Source organism: Mustelus asterias, chromosome 1, assembly GCF_964213995.1.
Source record: "Mustelus asterias chromosome 1, sMusAst1.hap1.1, whole genome shotgun sequence".
Lineage (NCBI taxonomy): Eukaryota > Metazoa > Chordata > Chondrichthyes > Carcharhiniformes > Triakidae > Mustelus > Mustelus asterias.
Window position 1 is genome coordinate 83,737,020 of NC_135801.1, and position 19,472 is coordinate 83,756,491.

Here is a 19,472-nt window from a genome sequence, read left to right on the forward strand (position 1 = left end):
ACTTTAGGAAATCATGAGGCTAATTTGATTGTAACTGATGAGTCACCGCTCTCACCATGTGACCTGGGCTTTACATTAGCCTGTTTTTAATGTTTGAGGATTAGATTAAGAACATTGGGAATCTGAAGTTTCACCACAAGAATTAATTGGCGGATCATTTTCTTATAGGTGAGAAACGTCATGTTTGTTTATGGTTGGTAAGATTTACACTATCGTGAGTCACAAGGTTTGTTTTCCAAAGATGGGCTCTGAATATGTAGCCATATATTGTAAATATTGAATTTTTAGGCTCATTTTCAGCTTTTGCAGCTACTGTATCCCATATACACATAGCAAAGCATGAAATGTCACTAAACATAATATCACCTTGAATTTCTCAGTTATTTTGTTCTAATAATCTAAATTTTGTAGTAACAAAGAATACATCACTTGATTTATTACTTCCAGGTAAGTATTTAGATTAAAGACACCATGCCCATAGACCAGGAAGAACTGACTCTCTCTCCGTCCTTTTCTGCATATTAGTTGTCCCATGAAACACGGCAGAATGTGGGTGATTTGGTCAACCAGGCTGTGGTAATAGATTGGGAAAGGTCCTGCACTTTCAGACCTCTTGCACCAAAAATATTTTATTTTTAATTATATTTTAATGTTAACAATTCCAAGAAAGGTACTGGAACAAGGGTCTGGATTTGACAGTCCTACGCTGGTGTGTTGAAGGCACTGTGGGGGAGGTGCTTGTAAAATGTACAGCATGGCTTGCCCACCACTTTCCCATCCACTGCGACCTATTTCATGGGGGTTCAGTGGAGAGAGCCTGCTCCGCCATTCATCACGATCATGCTGATTGTCCAACTCACTAGCCTAATCCTGCTTTCTCCCCATAACCTTTGATCCCATTCACCCCAAGTGCTATCTCTCACCGCCTCTTGAATACATTCAATGTTTTGGCATCAACTATTTCCTGTGGGAATGAATTCCGCAGGCTCACTACTCTTTGGGTGAAGAAATGTCTCCTCATCTCCATCCTAAATGGTCCACCCTGAATCCTCAGACTGTGACCCCTGGTTCTGGACTCCCCCACCATCGGGAACATCCTCCCTGCATCATATGATAACATATAGCATTTGTTAAAATTACCTGGGGGTGAACCATAAGACATAAGAGCAGAATTAGGCCATGCGGCCCATCGAGTCTGCTCTGCCATTCAATCATGGCTGGTATTTTTCTCATCCCCATTCTCCTGCCTTTTTCCCCATAATCCCTGATCCTCTTATCAATCAAGAACCTATCTATCTCTGTCTTAAAGACACTCAATGACCTGGCCTCCACAGTCTTCTGCGGCAAAGAGAACAAACATCAGTTCTTTTACAGTCATGAAGAATGTATATCATTTGCAACAGATAATGTTGATTACCTGTTTGATGTTAAATTCATTGACCAGAGGACAATAATTTATTTTGTGTTGCTCACCGAGATCTATGGATATGGTTCACAAACAATCATCACAATGGTGGAGTATAGATTGCATTCTCAAGAAGTTTTTGAACATTTCTGTGCCAGAGAGGACTCTCTTGCAATTTGATGGAGTGGCTGTGCAGCCAAATCTGTCACTTTCAATAAACAACATCATGTGCAAACTATTCAGGCCCCTTTTCCAACTTGTGCAAATTATTTATCTGAACTGATGAAAGTAAATGAACAAAAGCTGATATTTTAACCTCACCAGGACTCAGTGTGCTTTCTGTTACAGCAAATGGCATTGACTTGTATTGCTTAATAATATAAAAGGAACGGATTGGGAGAACTACATGTTGAACGACTCGTTGTATAATCTGAGGAAGTTAACAGAATGTCCAGCATCATAGAATCACACAGTGGAAAAGAGGCCCTTCGGCCCATCGAGTTTGCACTGACACGCAAGAAACACCTGACCTCCCACCTAATCCCATTTACCAGCATTTGGCCCATAGCTTTGAATGTTACGATGTGCCAAGTAGACTTAAAGTTTTTATCTTAATGATAGATAAAGCCTGTATTGAAATTGCCAGAAAAGGTTTGACAGCTTCAAGTTTTTATTGTAAAAAAATGTTATATACATCAAATATTCTCCATTTCTTGTACTTAAACATTTCTGAATTAGGTCCACGCATATTTTTGAGTAAGTGTTTCAGTTTGGAGTCACTCTCTGACAATCTGTCTCTGAGAGGATGGTAAAATGCTGCATTCTTACAATATGTAGCCATCCTGAACAAAATGAAAATTTACTTCAGTCCATTTCCCATTCAACATAAAGCTGTCCTCCATACACTGATATCTGACATTCCTTCCCCAGAACAATATTCCATTCTGAAAGTGGCTTTGAGGATTAATTTCCATGGTTTGTTTTCTTGCTATTTTTATTTAAAATGATAACTGGTAGCTGAAGTAAGATTATAATTTAAGATGATAACTAAAGAAACAGGATGGTGCTGTGGAAAAAAGATCAAGACTGAGATAACAAGCTTTGGGTCAAAGAGAATAATTCAAAAGAAAACAGAAGTGAACTGGAATTTGCTGCTCTTAGTACATACCATGTTGATTTCTGGCAATATTCCTCTGAATTGCATGAATCATGATAAACTATTTGTGTGTTAAAATATTAATGAAGTACTTTAATTTTTTGTGATGAATCTTAAAGAATACCAGGCTGGCTCTGCTATGATGAAACAAGGACTATGTAATAAATGTGTAATAAAATCTGTTCTGGTTAATAAAGGAAAGGACAACAGCAATGTGCATTTGTAAAGCACCGTTAATGCAGTGTAACAGCCCTAAGCACTTCACGGAAGTGTTTTCAAATATAATTTGGCACCAAGTCTTGTGAGGAATTTTCTATTTGTTAATCGTTTATGGGATGTGAACGCTGTTGACCAGGCCATTGTTGTCCATTTCTAATTACCCATCGAGAAGGTGGTGATGACCCGCCATCTTGAACCCCTGTCGTCTATGTGGCATAGGTACATCCACTGTGCTGTTAGGAAGAGAGTTCCAGTGACAGGAAAAAAATGGCGAGATAGTTCCAAAATGGTGTGTGACTTGGAGGGGAACTTGCAGGAAGTGGTGGTGTGTTTCCATGCATCGGGTACCTTTCCCCATTGAGATGGTTGAGGTTGTAGGTTTGAAAGGTGTTGTTGAAGGAGGTTTAATGAGCTGCAGGGACAGATGACCAACATCTTGGTAAAAGAGCTTGGATTAAGGAGTGTCTTAAAGGAAGAAAGAGAGGCGGAGAGGTTAATGCCTTAGCAGTTGAAGAAATGCCTGCCAATTTGGGGATGCTCAAGAATCCAAGATTAGAGGAGTACAAATATCTGGAGAGTTGTAAGGAAGGAAGAGACTCCAGAGACAGGTGGCAGGATTTTCCCTGCGAGATTTGGGATCTGCCATTGTGTTAAATGGGAGCAGAAACCAGCACTGTGTGGTGAACAGACATGGCTGTTATTTTCCACCAATTGGCCGATTATTGACCAGAAGCCAAGTTCACCATCCAATTGAGGATAGTGGGTGGGCTCTGGAAGCTGGAGAGTCTGTGGAAGGCCTCCCGCAGCATTAAATGAGGGCAAAGGCGTCCCAAAGTGGAAGTGCCCTTTCTCTAACATTTTTTAACTTTAGATTTTAAAATAGCCTCAACAGCTGGGCCAACATTGTTAAAGGTGAACCCCTCCATAATGCAGCAGTCAGCTGGAACTGAGGGCAGGCAAACAGGACCTCTAAGCGTGCCTGGAGCCCTGACCCAGGGGATTTGTAATACGGTTGCTGTGTTTTTGAAATAATAGCATGTTTCGCTGATGATTCAGTGAAAGAAGCTGCAAAAACACTGTGGTAGGATTCAGGGGGAATGGGAATCTGACTTGAGAGAATGCCCGTGACTGCTGAAGTGCTCCCCCACAGGAAGAGAACAGTTTTGCCTGGTGATTGTCGAGCGGTGTTCATTCATCCGTTGTCGTAGCGTCTGCATGGTTTCCCCAATGTCACGGGCATTCAGCCTTGGATCTTCAGGTAAGCGTTCTCCAAGGCGGCCTTCACGACACACGACAGCGCAGAGTCGCTGAGCAGAAACTGATAGCCAAGTTCCGCACACATGAGGACGGCCTAAACCGGGATGTTGGATTTATGTCACATTATCAGTAACCCCCACAGCTTTCCCCCTGATCTTGCAGAATCTCACTAGCTGTTCTGTCTGGAGACAATACACATCTCTTTAACCTGTGTTTAATGTTCCGTCCACCCACATTATCTGTACCTTTAAGACCTGGCTGGCTGTAGAGATTTGCATTCTAATTAGTATTCTGTAACTTGATTTCTGTGTCTCTGTGCACTGTTGGAGAACAGATTTTCACTCCGTCTGACGAAGGGGCAGCGCTCCGAAAGCTTATGGTATTTGCTACCAAATAAACCTGTTGGACTTTAACCTGGTGTTGTGAGACTTCTTGCAAGATTTGAAGCAGACAGGATCAACCCCTGAATAGAGAGAACTGCTACTGGGATCAACTAACATGGGGGGCCCAGGAGAGGAAGTGAGGTGATCAACAGTTTAGTGGGAATAGGGTCAATGAAGCAGGAAGTGGATCACAGGGACAAGATGAGCTTGGATAGAGCTTGAGGAGAGTTAGAAGAGGAAGCGGAGAAAGATTTGAATTCAGGCCGGGGCAGGAATGGATCCTCAGAAAAAGTTTGGCGCAATGGGCTGGTGAAAGAGGAGGGCAGCAACAGAGGCAGCTAAATGGATGGTCTCGGTCTTAATGAGAAAGATGTTCCTGAGCTCATCCAACAGGTGAAAGTGAAGGAGGCAAGGGAAGAGGGTGCAAGAAGATGTTTTGTAAAAGAAAAAGGTAGCCATTCCATTATCCTGGAGTGATGGGCAGTTTTAGCAGAGGAGAGCAAGTCCCAGTTGTACTTTATCTAACGATGAATGGCTGAACCAGTTGTCCACTATAAACTTTCAGATTGGTATTGTTTGGACTTGGGTAGCAAAGCCGAGGACTGTACCGGGGAAAGACCATGGTGAGACAGTTTCATGGCTTTAACCTAATCTCTAAGGTTTAAAATATGAAACAAATTAATTCAGCAAATGAAGAGAAATTACCACAGATAATCTCGATTTAATAATTATATAAAGTTCTGGTTTATCTCATTCACTAAGTTTTAAAAAAAGGTATTTAAAGAAATAAAAGAATCTTTTAATGACAGACATCCAAAAATACAAACGTTTTCCAAGCAGCTGCTTACACAAGGTTTCCAGCTTGCCGAACTCGAACAGATCTGTCTGATTTTACCAGAACATCTTGGGGTTTGAATATCTGCCATCTCAAATTGAAACGGGAACTATTAGTAAAATCCAAACTGGGTTAATCATGGTCTCCCAGTTTAAAGGCTGTGTTAGACTCCCAGTCAAACTACTCCAAGACTTGTACAAACCTTGCGGCTCCATATGGAGTAGGGCTTGGGCAAAATCCAGGTTCTAGCTTGTTGTTAAACTGCTGACATGATTAAATTTTAAAGGGACTTTGACAAACCTAAAGCTCACCAAGAATACATACTTTTTTGTCACACAGCTAGACAATTAAGTGAGAGGAAAGAGTTGTTTGGTCTGTTATAGAATCTGTTGTATGGCAATCTTTAGGTGATCACATGCTACGTCTGAGATAGCTCTGGAGAAAAGTGGCATTGTGCCACGCCAAAGCTTGCAACTGGAATTACATTTCAACAATTACTCTTGCGGCTTCTAACAATTTTAGGAAACCACAAATATCTAGTTGAGGCCATGCACGTATAGAATGAATGTTCATACACATTATTCTTTTTATACTTGTAAAATCTGCTTCAAAAGCCAGTTTGGAAAAGCAAACTAGAGCATCATAGTGACTTAAAAAGCAACTTCCAGCTGTTACATCTTAGTCCTGGAAGAGAAGTGTTTAAAATTCTGTCACTTTCCCAAAAGAAATCTCGTAATAGATGAAAAACCCAATTCAGTGTTTCTCAACAAAAGAAAGATGTGATATTAAAACAAATGTTCACAACGTCAGTAAGTGCATTTGATCCCGGATTGAAAGCAGACAATGGCTACCACCCAGATGAATATCTGTGATTAGATTGCGCAGGTGTGAGGGAAGTGGTCATATGTTAGAAATACAAAAGGACATTTAAACCTCTCACCATGCTAATAGCCCAGGATTAGAGCCATTTAACAGTGCTTTACACTGGAATAGATGGCAGATACTATGCTGCATCAGTAAGGTCAAACAGGACTTGGAGCAAACCCTTTTTTAATCAGTGAAAAAGATACATTGAAGGGTCTAAGTGATTAAAGCAGCTATTTTCCCCCTGGTGTTGGTGGTGACATGTAGTTTCAGTTTTAGGATATTTGGCTGCATGGTAAATGTAGTGAGGGAGTAATAATGGAAGAGGTAAAAAATGTAGAAAATATTGAAGAATGGACTCTGCTTTTATTCTTCCAAAATAAATTAGAATAGTTGGACAAATGAATCATCGAGCCAATTAAGGAAGTGATTGAGAAAATATTCCCAAATATTTCTACTTAAAATGGTCTTAGCTTTTTCATGCTTGTTTCCTTCAAAGAATTGGAGCAATTGACTGAGATAAATGACCAGTTTAATACAAATATTAATATTGTGATACTGCCACAAAAAACTCTGAAAGTGTTTGTCTGAAGTTGGGAGCATTTTAAACAGATGCTACTGCTTCTGGGTCTGTCCTTAAAAACAAGCTGCTGTAATACAAATACTATTGTCATGCTCAGTATGCAGAGTATTGGTTGAGGTTATTTAAACCCAAAATATTACTCATAGCATCATCAGTTTCTGTTTAATGCATATCAATCTTGTTTTGTATCTAAACATTGAGCCTACTTCCTGAACACCAACATGTTGTTAAATTTTGTATCATGGCTGCCTGACTCTACTCCAGCAGCAGCCACCAAAGCAGAAGTAACTTTCTTCCATAAAGAATGGAAAGTAAAATTAAAATGCCCCTGAACTTCCAACAACATGGTTGCAAGCACACTGCCCAAATTCTTCTTCAGCCTATTTTTTGATTTGATTTGATATTGTCATTGTCTTATGTATTAGTATGCAGTGAAAAGTATTGTTTCTTGCGCGTTATACAGACAAAGCATAGCGTACATAAAGAAGAAAAGGAGAGGGTGCAGAATGTAGGGTTACAGTCATAGCTAGGGTGTAGACTATACTCCTTATACACTTAAGACTGTGTGGCCAAATTCTACTCCAACTCCATTTTCAAGTTTGCTGATGACACCACTATAGTGGGTCGGATCTCAAACAGTGACGAGATGGAGTACATGAAAGAGTTAGAGAATCTGGTGAAATGGTGCGATGATAATAATCTCTTCCCCAGTATCAATAAAATGAAGGAGATTGTCATCGACTTCAGGAAACATTGCGGAGGACATGCCCCTGTCTGCATCAGTGGGGATGAAATGGAAATGGTTGAGTGTTTCAAGTTTCTAGGTGTCCAGATCACCAACAATCTATCCTGGTCCCTCCATGCCGATGCTATAGTTAAGAAAGCCCACCAACAGCTCTACTTTCTCAGGAGGCTAAAGAAATTGGGTATGTCCACTACGACGCTCCCCAATTTTTACAGATGTGCCATAGAAAGCATTCTTTCTGGTTGTATCACAGCTTGGTATGGCTCCTGCTCTGCCCAAGACCGCAAGAAATTACAAAGGATCGTGAATGTAGCCCAGTCCATCACTCAAACCAGCCTCCCATCCATTGACTTTTCTACACTTCCTGCTGCCTTGGAAAAACAGCCAGCATAATCATGGACCCCACACACCCTGGACATACTCTCTTCCACAAAAGTTTGAGAACACGTGCCAACTGACTCGAGAACAGCTTCTTCGCTGCTGCCATCAGACTTTTGAATGGACCTATCATACATTAGGCTGATCTTTCTCTTCACCCTATATGTAACTGCAACACTATATTCTGCACCCTCTCCTTTCCTTTTTCCCTATGTACTCTATGAATGGTATGTTTTGTCTGTATAGCGCAAGAAACAATACTTTTCAATGTATCCCAATTCATGTGACAATAACTCAAATCAAAAATCTGGCCAGTCACGTGGGTATGGCTCGAGACTGTTTTCAGAAGCAAGTATTTGAGGACCAGTTCAGTAAAGACTCAGGCAAAACACTGATGAAGATTGCTGTCATTATATATGAAACATGATGTGCAGAAGTAGAGAAAAAATAGATTTTTAATCCTGGAAATAACACAGAGAAGATAAGGAGCACCCATGAACATACAACTGTTCAAGTCTGCAAAAATAAAAGTTGCTGTAAAGAGGACAAAAGAAAAGCGCACAAGGCTGCAAGTAAAAAAAGTGATTCGGTTCTACAGGAAAATGTTCACATCAGAGCTGAAGTGAAAGATCTGAAGGGCAAGATTCTAGCTGAATTCATACGGATGAAAATGCACAATAAACCGAAGTATTCAATGAACCAGGCTGTGCAAGATCAGATCAAGCAAATTTCACAGATGACACAAAGAAACAGTGAGGAAAGAGTGACCTACAATTTTGCAGTTGGCAACTCAAAGCGGGAGTTGAAGCTAACTGAAAAAACAGATGCAACCACGGGCATGTACACTCAAATGATGAAGCTACTCCTTCCCTGCAACCAGCCGGACAGTGGTAATGCATGAAAACAGTGGGTGTATAGTGGATAACTTGGGTAACACGCAGTCACACATGTGATTATGAATGCAAATGTGTCTTTGATTCGCTTAGTAAAGGGGGATGTTTGCATCTATTATTTACGATGAAAAGTGGGTTTTGAAATGTAACCAGTCTGATTGATACATCTGGCTTTGCGTATAACTATGCCATGAGGCTGTCTCTGGAGGCAGACGTCTTAAGTGGTTCAATAAAGACTCTCACTGGGACAAGAGACTGATGAAGACCACTGTCCTTGTACATGAAACAGACTCTGTCAACCTCAAAGGCTATTGGAGTATCCTCCTCAAATTTTTGTCACAATCCTCCGTCAATTCTAGAATGATGTACAAGGTGTGATCCTCATCAACACAAACACTGTTTCAGTGAAGAATTGCAACAACTCATCTCGTTTTTCTCAGTGCAATACTGTACCTCACCTCCAGCAAATTACCCATAGACGTGAAGATAACCAGTAGTACTAAACAGAAACTGCTCAATCTAAGTCACCTTCAATCCAAAGCCACTCCAAAATCAGTCATTGAGTTTCAATATACAGATGAAACTTGTGCGCACGCTCACTCAGAATATTTTGAGGGTCAGGATCTCAAACCCAAGACTAAGATCATGGTTTATGGTTAACAGTGATCTCCATGTTCCTACTTGCTTTGGAGACTAGGAGTGCCTACAACAGTTACCTCAAAATACTGGAGAAGCACCACCAGCAGTGCCTGGTTCTCTAAATCTGTTGGCAAGAAAGGCAGTCCAATGCAGCATCTTCTCCCGAAGCAACTTGCCCAACATCACAGCACTAATCACTTCAAACCACGTCCATTGGATGGGACATGTCGTTCATGTGCCTGGCACTAGACTCTCGAAACAATTACTCTACTCGGAATTCAGTTATGGCAGGAGACTCCCAGGAGAACAGCTGAAACGTTTGAGGAATGTCCTCAAATATCCCTGAAAATGTCAAATGTTCCACAGAATTGTAAGTGCAGACGAAGCCATTCGGCCCATTTTTGTCTGTACCAGCTCTCCAAATGAGCAATTTCCCAAGTGCCATCCACTCACCTTGTCGTAACCCTGCACGCTCTTCCTTTTCAGATAACAGATAATGGCTCTTCTGAGTCCCCGGCTTGTGACCGACCCCAAAATGAAGAAGGCTTATCTGGGAAGGCACTGAGCACATCAAGAGACTTTGTCAGGAACACGCAGAAGTGACTTTGAGGTGTCAGAGCGCACACAAACCTCCAAACAACTCATCTATTTGACCCCTCAAGCACACCCTCCCCACATGTGGCAGGATCTGCAGACTGACAGCACATTGAACTCATTCACCATCTTCTAACCGATCAAACTGGAATGGAAGCAAGTCATCTTCAATCCTGAGGGCCTGCCTCATAGAAGAGAAGATTAAATTGGTTTGTATTTGTGTTTAATTCAGCAGAGTTTTAATTTCTTTCTTTTTGTTCTTTTGGCTTTGTCTGTACTGAACAACTTTGATACAAGAGAGGATGGCTGCAAGCCCCTGACAGTGCAGCTCTGTACTGGATACAAGAATGTCTTGGGTTGCTGCATTCTTGGATTTCTCTCTCCTCTCCTCTCTAACGATACAGCTGAAATTGGAAATATATGGAAACAGCAGATAGGAAGCATACAAGTGACCAGTCTTGGCACACACCGTCAGTCTCAGTAGTTATACCATAACAGTGATTTTGCACATAGGATTCCGATTGAGTCCAGTGCCCTGAGCCTGAGAATATCTGTCAATCGCTGGCGTGAATCCCTTAGATACCCATCTCTCCATGTCTGACAGAGTTTTCATTGAACCCGTGGCATTTTACCTGTGACACTAATTAGCCGAGACCTTTGTATAACAGAGAACATATTAGGCAGCTGATAAATATCGTGCATGACCAGTCTTTTGAAATAAAGCAGAGCTTTGTATTTGTTTCAAATACCGTTCTGATATTAATCTGCAAACCATGTTATCTATACAGGCATCCGAAAATAGCACAGTTACTGGCCTGTTGGGTGGGTTTCTGTTTTCACGTCAATAATCCAGGAATTATCGTCAACTAATTAAACCTACATCATTTTATAAATGTAGCCCTGGTATTTCTTGTGCTATCAAGATGAACTTCTCTGCGGTGCATTCTCGAAGCCAGTATGATGTTGGCTGAAAATCAGCTACCAGTCACTTTGAATGGTGAGATGTTCGCATTTCTTTCACTAATATTCTTACCTTCCCTCCTTCCTCGCCTCAGCTCAGTAATGCCAGATGGAATTTTCCCATCCCGCCCACCACAGGAATCATAGTGGGCGGGACACAGAACATACAAAGGTCCATTGACCTTGGGCGGGATTTTCCGACCTTGGGATGAGCGCAGCCGGAAAATCCTTCCTGCTGACTCGTACGTAAATGAGTCCAAATTTAATGAATATTTGAACAAGGTAACTTGGGGCTGCTGACAAACATTAAAGGGCACCCTAACCAAGTACAATCTTTTCCTCTCTCGCCATTCAAGAATGGAAGAATTTGGAGCAGGAGTAGGCCAATCAGCCTCTTGAGCCTGCAATGCCATTCAATATGATCATGGTTGATCTGATTGTGGCCTCAACTCCACTCCCCCTATTCCCGGTAACCTTTAACTCCCTTGTTAGTCAAGAGTCTATCCACCTCTGCCTTAAAAATATACATAGACTCTGTCTCCACCCTTCTCCTGGGAAGAGAGTTCCAGAAACTCACTACCCTTTGAAAGAAACAATTTCTCCTCCACTCCACTTTAAACTCTGCCCCCTAGTTCTGGTCTCTCCCACAAAGGAAAACATCCTTTCAGCATTCACCCTGTCAAGTCCCTCAGGATCTTGTATGTTTCAATAAGAAATAAGAATTCTTTGAGAATTTGCCTGCTACAGCACAGGTGAAATATCCCATTGGTTTAAAGGTTAGAAAGATCTTGGATGGAATTCTCCCAAAAAAAATACTAAGGGGTGATTCTATGACCTCGTCACACCTGTTGTTCGGTGAGATGAGGTGGTAAGATGGGATGAGAGGCAAACATTCAGGTTCATGCCCAGTTTCTCACCTCTCCCGATCTTACCGGCCCACTCTGCTGGCAAAAACCATCTGATTTAAATATTAATGACATTTTAGCAGCCCTGGATGCTATTGTCTGGGCTCACTTGCGTTAACCCCCTTGCCGGTCGAGCTTCCGACTGGTGGGAATCACAGCTGCTCTCCATCAGCGGAGACCTGACATGATGTCCTCACTGGGAGGATCGGAGGCCATTGAAGCCACTAGGTGGTTGGAGCAGGGCTCTGTGGTGTCCATAGGGCAGTGCCAGCCTGACAGTTCCCACTGGGCACACTGGCACTGCCCACCAAGCACCGTAACTGTGCCGGGGCAGTACCTCGGGGCCTGAGTGGGGGTGAGCTATGATAGGGGGATGCATGGGAGGAACTCTGCGGGTGTGCTGATGGGGAGGGAAAAGCCGGCGCCATTCTCTCCTGTTTCCTCACTCGTTCAGCGCTTAGAATTTTTCTCGTAAGATCGCATCCTAGGGGTCATAATGGGTGAGAATAATGGTCTGGGCCACTCTCTCAGGCGTGCTCCGCACCTCAATCTTCCCCCACACAGTCACTACTTTTTGATGGGGGGTGGGGGGGGGGGCACGGTTTCAGAGCTCTCGGGCGCCGTTTCACAAGGGTGCCTCGATCTCACAGTGCACTGGGAGGTTGCCTCCCTCCTCCCACAGACAGGTTTACCAGGCTGATTCCGGGGATGGCGGGACTGATGTCTGAGGAGAGATTAAATAGGTTAGGATTGTTTTCGCTGGAGTTCAGATGAATGAGGGGGAATCCCATAGAGACTTATAAAATTCTAACAGGACTAGACAGGGTAGATGCAGGAAGGATATTCCCGATGGTGGGGGAGTCCAGAACCAGGGGTCACAGTCTGAGGATTCAGGGTAGACCATTTATGATGGAGATGAGGAGACATTTCTTCACCCAACGACTGGTGAGCCTGTGGAATTCATTATCACAGGAAGTAGTTGATGCCAAAACATTGAATGAATTCAAGAGGCTGCTGGATATAGCACTTGGGCAAATGGGATCAAAGGTTATGGGGAAAAAGCAGGATTAGGCTATTGAGTTGGATGATCAGCCATGATCGTAATGAATGACGGAGCAGGCTCGAAAGGCCAAATGTCCTCCTCCTGCTCCTATCTTCTGTGTTGCTATTGGGACCCCATTCTCATTGGCAGCATGTTCCCCCTCCCCCTCCCATTATTGGGGCCCTCCCAGTGGGTCACCCTGCCTGACCCTCACATGCCCTCCCATCATGACCACTGACATGCCCCTCCCCTTTCATGACCCCAACATGATCTATCGCTGCATTGCCCAATGGGCACCACCCAGCCATCGCGCCCGGGTCTCTGCGAGTGGAAACTCGTCGTAATTCTTGCCGTTCTTGCACCGCACCCGAGGGTCGGAGAATCCCGTGCGTTTGAATTTGAACGGACTATGCATATTTAAACGCTACTTTAAATATGTTAATCGGCCTTGTGCCCTCTCTGGGCGCAATCCAGTTTGCGCCATTAGAAAGGGGCCGGGGGAATCGCACACTCTTTGGCACTGGGTGCAAAACTGATTTTTAGGCCCGCACGCTATTCTCCAGGGTCGACATGGTCTGCACCAGACACAGTGAGGTCGGAGAATCACCCCCTCTTGTGTAAAATTTAGGGGGAGTTTTACCATTTTGAGTCTACGTGCCGAATCTGGGTGTCAAATAGATCCGTGCCTGGAATCCTCTTTCCAGCGCGCCCATACGCGTTTTGCCGGCTCCGGCCCGATCTGCGCTGTGGCCGGGGCTTAGCGCTGGCAAACCGGTCGGAGCTCTGAACTACGCATGCTCAGTTCGAAAAAAATCTTACAGCGCGCGCCCGGGTGCGGAAAAAAAAAAGCAGAGCGAGCGGAGAGAGCGACTCTCTGACGGTCATCCTCTGGTCGGGGGATTGTGGAGGGGGAGGGGGGGGCGGGGGCGGGTGGTGGTGTGTGACCGATCATCCCCTGGGGGGGGAGGAGAGGGGTGTGACGTATCATCCCCTAGGGGGGGGGATGGAAAGGGGATGTGATGTATCATCCCCCTGGGGAGGGAGGAGTGGGGGGTGCTGTATCATCCCCCTGGGGAGGGAGGAGTGGGGGGTGACGTATCATCCCCCTGGGGAGGGAGGAGAGGGGGTGTGACTTATCATCCTCTTTGCGGGGGGGGGGAGGAAGAGGGGGTGTGACGTATCATCCCCTGGGGGGGGGGGGGGGGGGGGCGTAACGTATCATCCTCTGGTCAGGGTGGTTCCGCTGCGTGTCTGTGGCCGATCCCTCCTGGCACCATCGCTGGTACACTACCAGCCACAGCCATCTCTCCCGCTCTCTCGCACCTGCAGGGAAGAGTAATCTGTGGCTGGTAGTGTAGCAGTGATGGTGCCAGGAGGGATCGGCCGCAGACAGGCAGCGGAACCCCCGCCCCCAGGGGATGAGACGTCACACCCCTCCCCACATCCCCCCTCCCCCCCCCCCAGGGGACGATCGGTCACACCCCCCTCTCCTCCCCCCCCCCCCCCCCCCACCCCCAGGGAATGATCGGTCACACACCCCCCTCCCCTCCCTTCCCACCCCCCAGGGGATGATCGGTCACACCCCCTCTCCTCCTCCCACCCCCCTCCCTCCCCGACCAGAGGATGACCTGGGTCAGAGAGCCGTTGCAGTCTCTGACCCCGCTCTTCGGAGGCTGCAGCGGCGACTTCAGACTTTTATTTTACAGGTCGATTACAGCGCGGACGCGGATTGGGCCAGAAGACGGTAAGGTGGGATTTGGCGGTAGAGTTGGGCGCACGGTTCATTAAGTCGATTTAAATGCATGCAAATGCATTTAAATCGTCGGGCCGCCCGATTCGGGCGTGGGCCGGACCCGCGCACGAATTGGGTGTCAGTAAAGCCACTATCTGCTCGGAATCGGGTGCAGATCACGGTACAGGCCCGACACCCAACTTTACCGCGATTTCGCGCCCGAAAATGGGCACAAAGTTTTGGTAAAATCAGGCCCCACATATTTAGTGAATTAATTAGCTACCACAAACTACCTTTTCTTCAATCAATATCAGAATATTTTTATACAACGTTGTATGTTCCATTATATTCATCAATAATGTTGGGTTTAACATAATGTTGTGAAAACTAATTCTCTCATTCTTGTTGAGGAATTTTGTGCTCTCATCACAGTGATGGATGTTCGCGTCTGAAATGGAGCCCATTTGTATTTGGATAATTAGTTTCAGCTTCGAGCACTCCAGTATCCCATGTAATATAAATGGGATAAAAGCAAAGCACTGCAAATGCTGGAAATCTGAAATAAAAATAAAAAACGCCGAAGAAACAAAGCAGGTTTGGCAGCGCCAGTGGAGGGAGAGACAGAGTTAATACTTTGAGTCTGTTAATTCTGTTTCTCTCTCCGCTGAGGCTGCCCGACCTGCTGAGTTTTTCCAGCATTTTCTGTTTTTAGATATAATACAAATGGGATGCAGAGTAAAGAGTGACTAAAATCTCCTTGATGCGCGATTGATTCACACGGGAGGCTAGGACGCACCCGGGAATAAAGGCTTTTATTCACAACAAGATTGGAGCACACTACTTAACAATATTATCCCAGACTAAGGGCTACTAGGAAGTAGCAGTGACCTTCTTACTCCTGTAAGAAGGCGGAGCCGAACGGAGTGTACCACATAAACAATAATAACAGGTGGAACACCCCAACCCTAACCCCAACAGTAACAAGAGTAACATATGTACAAGTACCCATAGTGGTAACCATCTATGGTTCACCACACTCCTTTTATTCACCTTACTAACATTCCCTAACGCCATCTCACAAGTTCAATGTTTTTATTTTACACACCAGCAAATAGTGTACAACTGTAAATGTAACAAATTTTATGTTGAAGACCTACACTCTTTATAATGTGTTTAAATCCGCACTAACCTATTTTGTATAGAAGCAGTTGTAAATTGAGAAAGAAGATTTCCATCTCATCTCTTTCGGCTAGGTTTAAACCCAGCTCCTCAAGCTCAATCAAGTCCCTCTATTTTGTCCTTCTCTGCTGGAAGTTGTAGCCCTTTAACTATCTGTACCTTGATTCCAAATTAGGCCATTCATGCAACATTTTGCTGTATTAATCCTTTAGAATTTACAGTGCAGAAGGAGGCCATTTGTTCCATCGAGTCTGCACTGACCACAATCCCACCCAAGCCCTAACCTCAGAATCCCATGCATTTTACCCTAGCTAGTTCCCCTGACACTAAGGGGCAATTTAGTGTGGCCAATCCACGTAACCCACACATCTTTGGACTGTGGGAGGAAACCGGAGCACCCGGAGAAAACCCACACAGACACGGGGAGAACATGCAAACTCCATACAGTCACCCAAGCTGGGAGTCGAACCCGGGTCCCTGGCGCTGTGAGGTAGCGGTGCTAACCACTGTGCTACCGCGCCATTAACTTACAAAATGCATGCAAAAAACTTGTTTGATGTTTTCAGGTCAGCTTATGTCAAATTTATAAAAAGTGCTTGGCTTCATTTGAGATGAGTTGCATTCCTGGTTTGTCTGATCAATAGTGGAGCAGCATCAGTTTGGCGTATGCTACTGGGTTATGACTAGATATTTACTTAAATGTTCCTTGTTACATTTCTGCTTTTAATTTCCGACGACTCCCCAACTACCTTGTGAGGATTGACAAAAGAAATTCTTTTGTGCCCTTCTATACAAAGCATTCCTGACCCCATAAGCATTAGTTAATTTGACTTAAGAATTTTTAGCAAGTTACACAATTTTTGGGCAATTGAAGCTGGTTATTTAGGAAACTTTAAATCTTCTAGGATTTGAAGCTTTTGTGTTTACTTAATTCTTCGGAAGACCAATGCTATCCAGCCCTTGTGAAAGGCGCAGTGTATGATGCCGTCTCAGATTTCTCAGCGGGACCATTTTTTTTCCACTGATTTAAGGATTCTTTTGTTATTCAGCATTATATAGCCAGGGTGCATTTCGTAGGATTAGGAGAACATTGTCTGGATTTCCTCAGTGGGATATTGGTTGGTCCGTGGAGAGGGGCCAAAGGTTACAGGAGCTTTTAGGGAATTTGGCACTGGATTTTTTCCTTTCTTAGGATTACCTCGACAACACAGCTTATCTCATGTCTGCAAATAACTCATTTATGGTTAAGCACATGCTGAATCGGTATTTTTATCCTAATTCTGAGAGTTCATTAATCAACCATTGCAAAGGTAAGTAAGCAACATTTATCCTCAATATGTCTGTCTGCAAATCAGGATTAATTTGTGTACTTTTGCACCATTAATAATTGCTGAATTAAGATTAACTATACAAGCAATTCTTTCCTCTTGTAGAGTTGACAGCTATTATAAGCAGGCAGGATCATTGCTTTTGCAATCAGTTTAGAAATATGAATCATTTAAATTGGTTTGCTGATAGCCATGCTCAATTAGCCTGAACACTAATAACCATTTGCAAGGGTTTCCATTCAGTGACTAGATAAGAAAATTGCAACGTTAGCACGAGAAAAAAAGCACTACATTATTTTAATAATTTCAGAAATACGCAGTTAAAATTCTTGGGGGAAAAAAAATAGGCATTGCCTTCACAAAGGATTGAAGTCAGTGTTAAAAACGTAATGAAGAGAGAGAATTTGATGATAAAAAGTGCACTGCAAGTGGATCAGTATTGCTTATTTATATCTAATTCTCCAGCCCACTAAGCATTAAGAAGAATATTTTTTGCACATTGGTGAACGAGACGCACTATGAAAATCTTTGACAGCTAGGAAGGTGACTGATTGTGCTCAAAATTCAAAGCTATGATGGCTGTGCTCATACGAGCCATTGATTGCAAAAAGGAACAAGACTTTATTTTTCAGCCAGGTTTTGTGAGTCACTAATTCTGTGCAGGTGGTGCCTGGAATACCACAGGATTGTGGCGTTCCTCATTACTGAGGGTCAAGGTTAAAAAGTGTAGTGGCACAGTTTAATTAGCAATCCAACTTAAAGCCCTGCAGGAGGTCAACTGCAACCATGATTGAAAGGTCCTAAGCTTAAGATGTTTTCATCGAATTTAGTCTATTTTTTTCTCTTCTTTTGTAGATTGAGGAAGGAGGGAAAGCAGACTTGCTAACAAGCAAACTGCAGGTGGGGGATGAAGTGGTCAATATCAATGATGTGGAGCTGAGCGGCTACAGACAAGAGGCCATCACGCTGGTGAAAGGCTCCTACAAGACCCTGAAGCTGCTCATTCGCAGGTATGAGATGCAATCTAGTCATCTGGAGATACGCTCTGAATCCAATAACAACAGCTAAAGTAAAACATATGTTGGGCATGCTTGAAATCTGAAACAAAAGCAAAACATACTGGAAAAACCCAATAAAGAAAGGGAAAATGTTGATGGTTCAGAAGTACCCCTGCATCAGAAGCCTGGAGTGTCAACAGTTTTCTTCTCTACAGAAATTAGCTGGCTCGCTTGGTGTTTTCAGCATTTTTTTCATTTCTATTCTAGCCATGGTAAATGCGCAGGGTTACGGGGATAGGGCGGGGTGGGGGAAATGAGCCTGGGTAAGATGCTCTTTCGGAGATTTGGCGCAGACTCAATGGGCCAAATGGCCTCCTTCTGCATTGTGGGGATTCCAGGATTCTATACCAGTTAATTGGTCGAGACCATCTGAGTGCTTATAACCTATTTCATTCTTTCAAACAGTATTTCAACATCAGATGCAATTTATCTTTGAATCATCTGTATAATTTGCAATCTAACACCCTTGAAACAGTGACAAAAAATGTTGCTAGTAGATTAACAAGTGAAAATTACACTTCTACAAATACGATAGCAGGCAAAGCAGTTATTTTCTGGATTCGTTCTTTTAATGAATGGAGTTAGAACTAAGAGCTTGGTAAAAAAACGGACTTGGAGGAAGAGTGAAAGAGCGGCAGTAGAATGGGGCCTGTAGAGAAAAGCAACAGCAAAGCAGAAACTGGACTTGGGTCATCTGTTTGGATGGTTTATCATGACGATGAACCGACTGTTCCACCATAACTCCCATGGGAGTATAGTGGCCTGATGTCAGTTTAAAATCCAGGTGATAAGCTTCAGAATGAACATATTTCAGAATGCCCACCCTGACTCTCTGAGGGCTATATGAGGATAAACTTGCATTTATTTAATTCCTTTATCTTGGTAAGTCATAAAGGAGCATTATCAAACAAAAGTTGGCATTGAGCCACATAAGATGGTATTGGGACAGATGTCCAAAAAAAAACTCAGTCAAAGAGATAGGTTTTAAAGGATGACTAAAGGAAGAGAGAGAGGCTGAGAGGTGTGGCAGGGAATTCCAGAGCTTGGAGCCCAGAGAGCTGAACACACAGTCAGTATTGTTGATGCAATCACAGGGATAGAAAGGTCTCGGTGGGTTGTCAGCCTGACGGAAATTACGGAAATAGGAAAGGACGAGGCCAACAAGGGATTTGAAAACAAAGATGCCCATTTGAAAATTGAGGCATTGCCGGAGCAGGAGCCAATGAAGGTCAATGAGCAAAGAGACAATGCATCGGCAAGATTTACAAGCGGCAGAGAGTTTTAGGTGAACTCAAGCTTATGTGGGGGTGGAAGTTG

The 19,472-nt window shown here is 43.7% G+C and overlaps 1 protein-coding gene across 1 annotated transcript in view; it reads left to right on the top strand.

Moving 5' to 3' along the window:
• Positions 1-19,472, top strand: part of shroom3 (shroom family member 3) — a 412,360-nt gene that overhangs the window by 203,356 nt on the left and 189,532 nt on the right. The window contains exon 2 of the mRNA XM_078214308.1: positions 17,953-18,107. Within this exon, the coding sequence (XP_078070434.1) occupies positions 17,953-18,107 (155 nt within the window). The remainder of the gene's footprint in view (positions 1-17,952; positions 18,108-19,472) is intronic.